The 11,660-nt window shown below is 30.5% G+C and overlaps 2 protein-coding genes across 5 annotated transcripts; both read right to left on the bottom strand.

The window, feature by feature from the left end:
• Positions 1-5: 5 nt before the first annotated feature.
• LOC109796065 (ribosomal protein L30 family protein) lies at positions 6-1,365 on the bottom strand. Of its 2 annotated transcripts, none has more exons than XM_020355690.3 (3): positions 1,211-1,365; positions 458-657; positions 6-366 (listed from the first exon to the last, which is right to left on the bottom strand). In XM_020355690.3, exons 2-3 carry the CDS (start codon positions 647-649, stop codon positions 235-237), a joined length of 324 nt encoding a protein of 107 aa, XP_020211279.1. In that variant the 5' UTR covers positions 650-657; positions 1,211-1,365; the 3' UTR covers positions 6-234. The 2 variants fall into 2 exon arrangements, with proteins under 2 accessions (XP_020211279.1, XP_020211280.1); XM_020355691.3 differs by having other exon boundaries at positions 458-651; positions 1,211-1,339.
• Positions 1,366-3,707: 2,342 nt separating this feature from the next.
• On the bottom strand, positions 3,708-8,119 carry LOC109797386 (homeobox protein knotted-1-like LET6). 3 transcript variants are annotated; one of them, XM_029271027.2, is made up of 5 exons: positions 7,571-8,119; positions 7,029-7,300; positions 6,568-6,820; positions 4,417-4,646; positions 3,708-4,153 (listed from the first exon to the last, which is right to left on the bottom strand). In XM_029271027.2, the coding sequence occupies exons 2-5, from the start codon at positions 7,263-7,265 to the stop codon at positions 3,956-3,958; spliced, it is 918 nt and encodes a 305-aa protein (XP_029126860.1). In that variant the 5' UTR covers positions 7,266-7,300; positions 7,571-8,119; the 3' UTR covers positions 3,708-3,955. The 3 variants fall into 3 exon arrangements, with proteins under 3 accessions (XP_029126860.1, XP_020213002.1, XP_020213001.1); XM_020357413.3 differs by having other exon boundaries at positions 7,536-8,115; XM_020357412.3 differs by lacking the exon at positions 7,571-8,119 and having other exon boundaries at positions 7,029-7,397.
• Between the last annotated feature and the right edge of the window lie 3,541 nt (positions 8,120-11,660).

Genomic DNA, 11,660 nt, shown 5'->3' with positions numbered 1-11,660 from the left:
TCAAATGATTCCCAAACTGAAGATATAAATATATTAACCCCTAGATAGGCAGGTTTCATAATCAGAGGCCTGAATTTGACTAATGTTATAAGTCAAAAACACTACACAATCATAAACTCAACTCTGACATGACCTTCAAAGCAAGATTTTATCAATCTGAGACCAAAGCTTTAAGCAATGGCGCTGGATAGTTTTAGTAGCAAGAAGATAATATTTTTAAGAAAACAGAAGACTTTATAAAGCATCAGTGAGCGAGGGAGGTTTGTGACTTATGACCAATGGAGGACGAATAGCTCGGTGTGCTTGCTCCTTCTGCTTGCGGGCCTTGTACATTTCCTCTGTCTCGACAACAACTAACCTCTTGACCTATATTAATCACAAACTTTACCAACGTTAGCATATAGGGAAACAGACATATCAAGCAGAAAATGGACTTGTTTGGAGCTCATGCTAAAACCTGTTGGAGCATTCCCCTAACTGTAGGTGTGTTCCATCGCATGACAGTTCGATTGCATTTGCGCAGGCGAAGTGCTTCCAAAGTGCGCCTATGTAGCTTCCTGGTTCCCGGAATGCCCCTCACCAGTGTTATATAGAGATTGGGGCTCCAAGCAATTGGCACACAGGCCTTGTATGCCTTGAACGCATTCATGCCTTCAGCTTGAAGTCAGAAAAATCATTATAAACAAATCAAGCTAATGTGATTTTCATTTTCTAACTAGATACCCAAATTTAACAATTATCATGCAAAATAGATAAAGACAAGTTCAAAAAAAATAAAAGAAGTCAGGGATGAAAACAAAATCAAAATTCATACACTTCATTCCGCCGTACATTTAAAATTACTTGACGTAAGTAGAACACAATTGGGTAACTTACTAGCTTGTATAACTAAACTCAGCTTCTATTGGAAGCAGAACAGATAAAAATAATAATAATCAATGATTTATAGCTGAGGCATTTCATCAAACAGGTAGTAGGCAAATATGCAAGTTGCCTAAATTAAATCCCTAGAGTTCTCGCAACCCGCCCAACACAAAATCAGCAAGCACTCAACGTGATATAGGGAGACTCAATCATTGATACAAATTCGAACGTGATTAGAAATTGGAACCAAGAAAGGGGAACGAACTACACAAACCCTAAACTAAACACACGTAAAGTTGTCAATGGATTCCTTCAGGTTAAGAATGAAAATCAGAGAAGGGATTACCGTGAGGCGTGAGCGAAGAACAACCACCGATGCAAGTGTTTGGCTCTGTTCTGTTGCAAGCTGCTACCAATACTTCAAAATCGAAAACCCCTAACCTAACGCACCCAACTAACGAAACGCACAGTTTTCACCTATCAACATATGGGTTCGGGCCCCGTGATTTGGGTCGGTTGGGTCGGATCTTTCGACCTAATATTTATTTTATTATTTTAGCTTTATATTTCAAGAAATTAATAAATTATAGTTTTTTTTTCTATTGTTTTTAAATATTTTATATTATATTGTTTATTTTAGTCATTGTACTATTCATATTATTTATTTATTATTATTAATACTATACTTTTAGATACTTTAATCCTTACACTAATTAATATAAAAATATTATGATATTTTTTCTATATTATATATATATATATTCTTCATTAGAGATAGTATTGATCGAGAGAAGTAAAATTATTGAACAATAAAGTTTCTTTATAAGTATTTAACACGGTCATATATTTAAAATTTGAACTTAAAATCATTAATTAAAATGAAACAATTTCATATTAATTCATCCATATATTTAATAGTAAATGATGTCTATTTAAGTATATGTATTTCTATCTTATTTTAAATATAATAAGAAATGTTTAAGATATAATATAAGATTAATAATAGAATATGCAATATGAAAATATATAATAATTGAAACTTAAAAATATAATTAAAATAATTTATCTGTAAATCATATCCGTGACAGTACTTAAAAAATAGATTAAAATTGCAGTATTAAGATGGTTTAACGATTGGAAATTTGTAATAGTTGCATGATGATTTAAGCTAGGTATTCATTATCGACATTGAAAAACAAAGTTTTATAAGATTATTAAGATAGTAAATGAATGTTTTTAAGAAGTTTGTTTTATATACGACCATTAAAATAACTATTGTAGTACTAACTTGAAGGTTATATATATACATATTAATTTACATGTAACATTTCCCTCCAAAAAAATTTACATGTAACATGTTTCATATATTATTCAATTAATTAGTTTCATTTTTTGATACTCTTTTCACCGCTTCGTAAATATTGATGTTTTTGTTTTTACTCGTGACTTCTAATTAGCTTTTCTTTCTTAAGCATCAAAAAAGTGCACTAGTTTTTTAATTAATATTCTACTACTAATATAATTTGTTTCTGTAATAAGAACTCGAATAAGAATTTAATAATAGGTTTCAAATGAATTAAGAATTATTCATTGTAAGATCCTCTTTTAACGCTTTTCACAAACTTTCATTGGAGTAAAATCAATAGTCTTAGTGGATGATTATTTTGTTTGGGTGGACAGGGTTTCCAATTCCATTGCTATGCTCAATCCCATTCCCTCCTTACAAAGAATCCACATATACATGCATGAATGATTTTATTTCAAACTATTAAGTGTTCAGTATATTTTAGTTTTTTTTTATAATCCAATTCAGTATATTGCATAAACATTCATAAATACAAACAAAATATAAAAGTAAAAATACTTTGAAACATTAAAAGACTAAACTTAATTGATAAAAGGAATAATTTATTAATAAAAATTATAAACTAAAATGTTAATAATTAAATATTTAAAATTTTATTTTAAACAATTAAACTCTTTCATTTAATTAATTAATAAAGATCATTTAATTAGTAATTTTCAAATTTAACTTAAATATTCCATTTATTTAATGTTAAATGAAGATTTTGAGTATTATTTTTTTTAAAAAAAATTCCCGAATAACTAACTAAAAGTATTCAATATTACTGCTTCAAATATTCATGTAAGGAAATGTAGTGATTAAGCATAATTTATACTTAAGAATGAAAGTACATGCCAGGATTATTTCAACCAGAAAATACTTGCAATGATTTCTAGAACACTATTTCTAACATTCTGTCTACTACAAGAAAAAAAATTATTAAAAATTATAAAATTTAATGGATCTAACTCCTATTTAAAATTTTTATTCAAGTGTAAAAATTGTGATTTTTAACATTTTTCTTCAATTTTATGAACCACGTAATTTTAAATGTATTCCTATATAAATGTGAATTTCTCTCTTTAAATCCTTTTGCTCGTATGTACCTCATGGCTTATGCCTATTTTCGTTTATGTTTTTCAAGGAGGTGCAAAACTCCTTCCTAGCAAACTGCTCCATTGAAACACCATGTTTATTGCAAGCAACAAAACCAGACTCAATCCTCAAGGATGACAAATCTTGGTTACAAGAAGCTCAACGATGAGAACACATGTACCATCATAGTAAAACACTACAACCATCTTTAACACAGTAAACATCAGCCATATCTATGAATGTATAAGTGGTGTGAGAAAATATAAATATACACAAGACAATATGATATTAAACAATTAATATGCATAAATAGCTTCTTGATTCCTTTCCGGTACATCTATATATGCATTTACGTATGAAAACAAATTATATTCATTAAATTTAGGAAATAACACAAAACGCATACACGACAAGCATCGATCTCTAGCGATGCTCCACAAAGAGATAGATATATATAAATACCACATAGTTAGATTCATGCTCACTTACATAGATTGCAGTTCAGGATAACGTGGATTTTCATCCTGCTTTTTCTACAATTTAAAGTAAAACATGCATCAATATTCAATGACATATCATAGCAACTTGTCAACCTAATTAACGATTTCAAAATAGATAGGGTTTTCTGCTCAGGTTTTGGAGGCGATTGTGCTAAAGAAGCATAGGCATGCCATCCATGGGAAATGGCTTGCACATAACGTTTTCCATATAGTAGTTAGTTGCATCCATCACAGCAAATTGCATATCCTCAGAAGGCTTCCAATGACGTTTTCTCTGATTGATGAACCAATTATTGATCTGCTTCAGATCTAGGCCTGTGGATTCTGCAAGAGCCTGCTTTTGTGACTCCTACATTTTCAATTTTCACCGTTACCAAAAGATTAGTCATCGAATATATATAACAATAAACAAACCTTATGAATTAATAATGCCAGCTACATAACAAAATAACGTTTCTATATTCTTATTTCTAATACCAACAGCTATATAGCATCCTCAAATGTGTCTAAAGGAAACAAGGTAATGAAAATATGAATATTAGTCAAGATATATACTAAAGCATACCATAGCATAGTATATATTATAAAGGTTTGTGGAACTTAATTAGTTACCGAAGGGTAAGGCCATTTGTAATGCCTGTTCCACCAATCAAGTAGTTGTTGGCGAGCTTCCTTTGGCAACTTTCCATTCTTTTTCTTCTTCAAAAATTCCTTCTTCAGGCTCCCTAGGTATCCACTATACTTGCGCAAAAGCTGGACTTTGAGTTCACGATCTTCAGCTTGAGAATCTAGGTTGTTTTCATGCACATCAACCTCATTCTGTGAAGATGATTCACTTTGACCTTAATTTCAAATTGCCACAACAAAAATGGAAAAGAAAATAGACAAGTATCAGTAAAAATAATTCATGCAAATAAATATAAAATATCCATCAGGAAAATAATATTGACAACATGAAATTGCATGGCAGTCATAATTACTGACATTTACACACGCAGCAATAGCAAATAAGAACAATATATCAAATAATTCTAAATTTTCTTACTATAATTCCCTTACTAGATAAAGAAAGCATTGAATTATTGTTTTGTTTCTAAGATATTAAATACATTTAATTATTCAGTCAATACTTTTTCCATAAGTATTAAGAGGATTGTAAGAATAATATTATAGGAAGATACATGATTCTAACATATATATATATATATATATATGTGTGTGTGTGTATAAACTAAACAAAGCATTATGTTAAGTATATATGTTCACTTACTGAATTATCAAATTTTTTGAATTATCAAATGACATGAATAACCTAATAAACATGTTGAAAAATAAATTTGACTAACAATTTTCTTTATTACAAGCAGTAGGTATTTTACTAAATAGGAGAAAATTGCAAATTTAAGAAACTTGTAACTTCCTCAGAAATATCTAATAACTGAACTTTTGATCAGTGCTTAATTTATTCCACCATGCATACTAGATAACTTGATATTTTAATAACTCTCAAATAAGCAAGTTAATACACAGGATGATTCACCTTAGAGCTTAAAATGTAACCCAAATAGAGAACAACTAGGACGGAAGTAACAAAATCATGCAAATTAAAAATTTACTTGGGATTCTGAGAATTAAGCTAAAGAGGGAAAAGTTAACAAGGAAACATCTGGTAACAGAAGATAAGACAAACAATTTCCTTTTTCTACTAGGTTCTTAAAGGACTTTGACAGAAAGAGCCATGCATCTAAATGAAGAGAAGGAATTAAACAGAAGATAGAAAGAGTAATGCCTCGCAAGAGGTGACAACACACTGAGTACTGTGAAAAAATGAGTAATACTAATTAACACCGAAGTCACACTAACTACAAAGAAAAAACACTTAAAAAATATCCGAAAGCCATCAAGATGAACAATGGGTCACTCAATTAAGCAGCATTGGGGTTCGAATAAACTTTTCATCATTAGAATAATAAAACAAAATCTCATTTTCTTGATTTCCCCTCGAGCAGTAATATTGACTCATAATCGTTTTCAAACTTTTTGACCTAGTTCAAACACCTTGGACCCATTATTATTAACAATCTTAAAAATACTGTTAAGGATTTTAATCAAAGTTCCTTTATAACTAATCACACTATTTATGACGAGAAAGGTCATTTGACTACCCCTTTTCAACTAATTCAGAACATATATTAAACAAATTAATAAACTTTGGTATCACATCATTGTTACTAAAAACACATTTATCCGGTAGACGCAGGTGTGGTTTTCCTTTTTATTGGTATTAACTGTACCATCAGCTGTGTGGTTATGATTACTCTACAAATTAATATTAATTAACTTTAAGCTTTGAAAGACATTGTTTCTGAAGATCAGGGTTATGAGTAGTAACTAGCTCGCAGCATACTTCCACAGAAGGTTTAAAGACATTGAGACGCATAATAACTACTACAAGGATTGCAAGTTAAACCACGACTGATCATTACTTATTTAGCCTCTAACCAAAACCTTTCACACTGTTGTTTTCTAGGAATTCCATGATAGTAAAACAACGATCCATGGCCGTGCTGTTAATTCCCTCGCTTTTCTTTTCTCTCCCGTATAGGTCACACATCATGGATTATTAGTTAGCTTCTCTCACACACACTGACACTCAATCTTGGTAGCTCACGAGCACCCACTTCCCTAAAGAAGAAATGGTCCATAATTGCTCCACAGTACTCAGAGAAGTTTAGGAACAAATAATGACTTAAGGGTAATCACCAAAATCTGATGAAACTGCTAGGGCTTTGAGCTGACACTCAATTCTTGAGAAGAAAAGCATGGCTTCCTTAAAGGGTTTTGTGAGCTCTTGCTCGTACTTAATAAGCATCTCACAGTAGGCCTCCATGAACTGGTCCAGAGCTGGATCTTCACCTATTGAACCACTTCCTGTCCTTCCTGATGATGCATTCAAGGATTCACACTTGGCACATGACTCCTCTAAGCTAGCCACCACTTCAGGAGGTGCTCCAACCTGTAAACACTCCACTCGCACCATCAAAAAGAATAACCACAACAGAATCCTCATAAAACCCATGAAAGAGAAATAGATGAGTGCAATTTTAGTTTACAAGTTAATTTCAAGAGTGCATGTATGGACAAGTTGTACTAGGAAGAAAGGGAAAGATATAACTGTACTAGTGTGAATATTGAGCAAGGAAGAAGAATTTAGAGTCGATGACCTTGAGGCAATTGAGGTAAGAGGACAAGAGGCGAGGAAAAAGAGGATGTGCCATGATTTTATCCCTCACACTGCAAGTGTCGGTGGGGTTGTGGTGGCTGTAGTGATGATCCTGAGCGATGCTATTGCTAGCAGTGACAGGTACCCTTCTATTATCACTGTGCATTTGGGGACCAGGGTTGTTACTGAGAGGCAGAGAAAGAAACTTCCTATTAGTTTCCATGTTCATCATGTCCATCGAAGAAAGCTCACTGCAACTGTTCCCTCCAAACCCTATCATAGTTTCAAAGTAAGGTGTGTTGTGTTAAACCCTTGAAAGGAATGAAGACCTGTTTTTGTTTCTTTCTCTCTCTATATGTAAAGCTATATAAAACTCCTCATCACATGTACATATATATATATATATATATATATATATATATATATATATATATATAAGTATTTTACATAGTATATGATATGATATAATATAATCCTATTAGTTAGCTAGCTAGCTAGCTAGCTCTACCTCTTTGGCTGGGATCAGTTGTTCCTAGTCCCCACCTTACTGTTTTCTCAAAAAGAGCACTGCATATAATTGTCCAGAGAGTACTCCCGGAAATGAAGCTAAAAAATCTGAGTCTTTTTTTTGTAGAAAACTCCAAAGAACCTAAATGGATGGTCAGTCAGAACAATAGGGATTTTTGGGCTCTTGGCTCTATAGCCTGTAAAAGGTAGTGGAATCAGATTCAGATTCAGAGTCCTCCTCCCTTGGGAATGTGTAGTCTAGCTTCTTCGTTCTGTGCATCAACAGTGTTGCTTAATCTTAGTCTCACTCTCTCTCTCTCTCTCTCTCTCTCTTACACATAAACTCAAACACCACCAGTGCTGTGCTGTGTGTTAAATGCAGGTGGAGACACAGAGGCTACACACAGGGTTAACGTGTGTCTCTGCAACTTAACTCAGAGTTTTCCTTCCCAATGAAAGATGTATCCATGTGTATGTGAAACTCACCCTCTTAGGTCTATGCACTACCACTGTTTGTGCGTACTATTGTTGGATATCTCTCACTCACTCACATCATGGACACCAAAGAGAGAGAAAAAGTGCTTTATACACCTTATATTTATCTCATTTTCAGCATTTGCTTAAGTAAATAGTAAGTGTTAAGATTTTCTTAACAATGTTGGCCAGATATATAAAAATTACGAAATAACTTTTGATATGACAAAAGGGTTCAAGTATGTTTCAAGTTTATAATAAGTACTAGGTTTATGTTACATTGAGATGTGCACATTTTTCACTTGTGTGATTGGAAGCATAACAAAACTGAGTGGCTTAGAATAACGCAAAGTGCAAAAACCTGTTGGCATTGATGGTAATGAAATCAAAAATATAATAGTGTTTGGCTTTAAATTGTAGGGGTAAAGGAGTTGGGTGTGATTGAAAGGAATCAAACATCAACCGTCCATTCACCCATGTGATATTCCTTTGGGGAGATATTGGATCTTTATATACACACCACTTTTGCTTTTAGTATGATGGAATTGGTATATATTAGCCACTAGGAGGAGGGTTAGTGAGAGCAAGACGACACCGTTTTGTAAATTGGAATCCATGCAAAGACACACATATGTCAGAGGGGTCATGTCAATCTAATCAAAGGGAAATACATAGCAAAAGAAGGGCATGTTATATAAGATGTTGCCCTCTTTGTGGGACACTCCCTGCGTCCCTTCCTTTCAGTTTTTTTACTATTGCGTTTCCAACCTTACCCTACACGAATCATTGACAATTTGACATTTTGTGTTATGCCATTTTCTTTTCATACTCTCCTTTCATTTGAACAAATTCAAAATCATTTTCATAAATCCTACCAATTCTTTTATAAAAAGATAATAAAAAAACTTTATCATATTATAAATTACTTCTATAAATAAATTTAATGATCATACATCTTAAATTGTGAATAGATTATTGTTGGTATGATTTTTTTAGCTATTAATTATAAAATCCAACAAATTAAACTTATTCTTTTTATGAATATAAATATAAATGTAAATAAAATCTTTGAATATTCTTTTAAACTCCCGTAGTCACGAATACTTTTGGGTGAAAAAAGTATAATAAATGTGTTTTCTTTTAATATTTAATATATGCAATGTACGTGTTTCAAACAAATTTTTATTGTACCCTTCTAAAGTTCTAAGTGGGTTCTATGTAATCTATACCCTTCTCACATTTAAATAATAGAAAACATTATTAGTAAATAATTGTCTCAACAAAGAACAAAAATTATAGATAAACATTTAAAGAGATAATATTTATCACTAAAAATTATTTTTATTCATATTATAAATATAATATTATTAAAAATATAAATATAAAATATAATAACATATAATATATATTATTGAATTTTATTTAAAATTAATATTAAATTGTATATAATTATATATTAGATAAATTTATATCTATATATATATTATATTTATAGTAACATTTTTTTATATATCATTATATATAATTTTTTTTAGTATAAATTAGATAATAGATGTTTCATTTTTTTAATCATGCATACGAACAAACTTATTTGAAAAACCTCATTTTATAATATTTACAAGAAAACAAATTTCACTTTAAAAAGTATTCCGAATATACGGTTAAACACACAAAAATAGATAGTAGAGAATATCTTAGTTACACTTATTTCACCATGTTTGTTTAAAGAAAAATAAGATGTACGTGGGGAAGTTAGAGGGGACAAAAATCAGATAGAAGTTATTAATTTCTTCCGTATGTTTATCAATAAAATGAAAGCGAAATGGAACTTTTTTAAAAAAAATCTTGCATGGAGATTGCTTCCAACCCTTTTAGGCAGGGAACTGGTTCCATTTTAAGACAATATTTTTTTAATATATTTTTATAAGTAATTTTTAGAAAATAATAAAATTAAAATCTTAATTAATGAAAATATTTTATGTAATTTATTTTTCCATTTTTTTCACTTGTCCAAATAAATAAATAAATAATTCTACTTTTTTCCTTACTTTATCTATCTAAAACAATATATTGCTTTCTTTCTTCCGATTTTTTTCCCCTTCCTATTTCATTGCTAATCTATGTATAGATTTGTTAGTCCTAGCTCCCATGGATCCTTATCGGTATGATGAAAGTGGAATTTACTTATTATCCTCATCCAACAATGGAATGACATGTGGTCCACACTCCACAGAATCGGCCAGAATCAAAGATGAATTTATTTACTTGCCAAATATCATATGTCAACCTCTTGGAAGAAATCAAATTCTATAATTCCAAGACATGGATCGGATATCCTCACACGTTTAACAAGTGCTTTAGAACTTACTATTACTAACGTAGGATTTACTAGTCACACACATAAAGTAGCTTTCTCCACTTCACACACATATGATTGACAAATTTTATCAATTAAGTTTTTATCAAAAAATTAAAGATCCACTTTGTTTCCTGATAGCTGATCGATGATATATAAGAATGTGAGATGTCTCACTATTCAATTGTAACAGTGTAACAATATTCGAGAATTTTGTGTCAAAATAATTAATGCATGCATGTGTACGATATCTTAATTAATTAATTTTTTTTAGAAGAATGTCAACCACGGAAGTAAAGGAGATATTGATTCCATTTAAAGGTCTTTTATACGAAGGGTTTTCTTCTTCTTTTTTTTTTCTTTCTTTATTTTTGGTGTTACTAAGTTTTTCTTGTATTTAAGAATAAGAATTAGAAAGAAGGTTATCATGCATAAATTTTTATATGCCGTCATTACCTATAGATGCATATCAACTATGCATATAATTAACAGCAATACATGTTGTGTTTTTAAGGAAAAGAAAAACATCCAAATTGTTCAATGGAAGATAAGAATATGAGCTTGTTGATTCCATTCGATGAGGAAGATATAGTGATAAAGATGTCTCGGGAAACTCATCTTTTAAACGACAACAATGATCTGTTGATGTAAACAAAATGTAATAAAGGTGATATAGAGTAACCCTCAAGCTTTCTTTGGGATTCAGTTGGATAATGACTTCCAATTCTATATACATTAATATATGCTTCATGAAATAATAAAATTTTAAGAAGGGGAGAATGAAAAAAGGATTTTTATTTTAACAGAATAATATACTGATAGACTAATAGTACTTAATTAGCCTGATTAGTAGCGTATTTGTTTTACCGTTTAAATATTATTTAACGGGTTTTTTTACACTTTTCAAAACAAAAAAGTAGAAATAAGGGAAGGGATAAATTACAGTTCAGTTTCATTCAACATGAAAACAAACATGCTATAGGTGTGTGTTTGGATTTCAGTTGAAAAAGTTAAGTTTAGTTGAACTTAATTTTGTGAACTTAAGTTTAGTTAAAAGTAAGTTTAGAATAACTTGATTTATGTTTGGGTACTTTTATTGTAGAAGTACTTTGTTGAAATAAAAGTTGTTTGGATAATATTAATGAAAAGTACTTTCACATGTATGATTACTAAAATGAGTATATATTTTATAATGATATTAATATTGTTTATTTTGTTATTTAGTATATTTAAATTGATGAAAAAAATTTATTGTTATTATTTTATATTTTGATATTAATATTATTAGTCAAACTT

This window comes from Cajanus cajan, chromosome 9 (genome assembly GCF_000230855.2).
Source record: "Cajanus cajan strain Asha chromosome 9, NIPB_CcT2T_4, whole genome shotgun sequence".
NCBI lineage: Eukaryota > Viridiplantae > Streptophyta > Magnoliopsida > Fabales > Fabaceae > Cajanus > Cajanus cajan.
This window is presented reverse-complemented; position numbering and strand designations above follow the sequence as displayed.

What these genes read in the sequence shown, in the direction of transcription:
- LOC109797386 (XM_020357412.3), bottom strand. Translation starts at nt 7,307, where the DNA reads ATGATAGGGTTTGGAGGGAACAGTTGCAGTGAGCTTTCTTCGATGGAC. An exon ending in CTTACCTCAATTGCCTCAAG is followed by an intron (nt 6,821 to 7,028) that starts GTCATCGACTCT and finishes GAGTGTTTACAG; the next exon opens with GTTGGAGCACCTCCTGAAGT. An exon ending in ACAAATGGCCTTACCCTTCG is followed by an intron (nt 4,154 to 4,416) that starts GTAACTAATTAA and finishes TTGAAAATGTAG; the next exon opens with GAGTCACAAAAGCAGGCTCT.
- LOC109796065 (XM_020355690.3), bottom strand. Translation starts at nt 649, where the DNA reads ATGAATGCGTTCAAGGCATACAAGGCCTGTGTGCCAATTGCTTGGAGC. An exon ending in TTAGGGGAATGCTCCAACAG is followed by an intron (nt 367 to 457) that starts GTTTTAGCATGA and finishes TGATTAATATAG; the next exon opens with GTCAAGAGGTTAGTTGTTGT.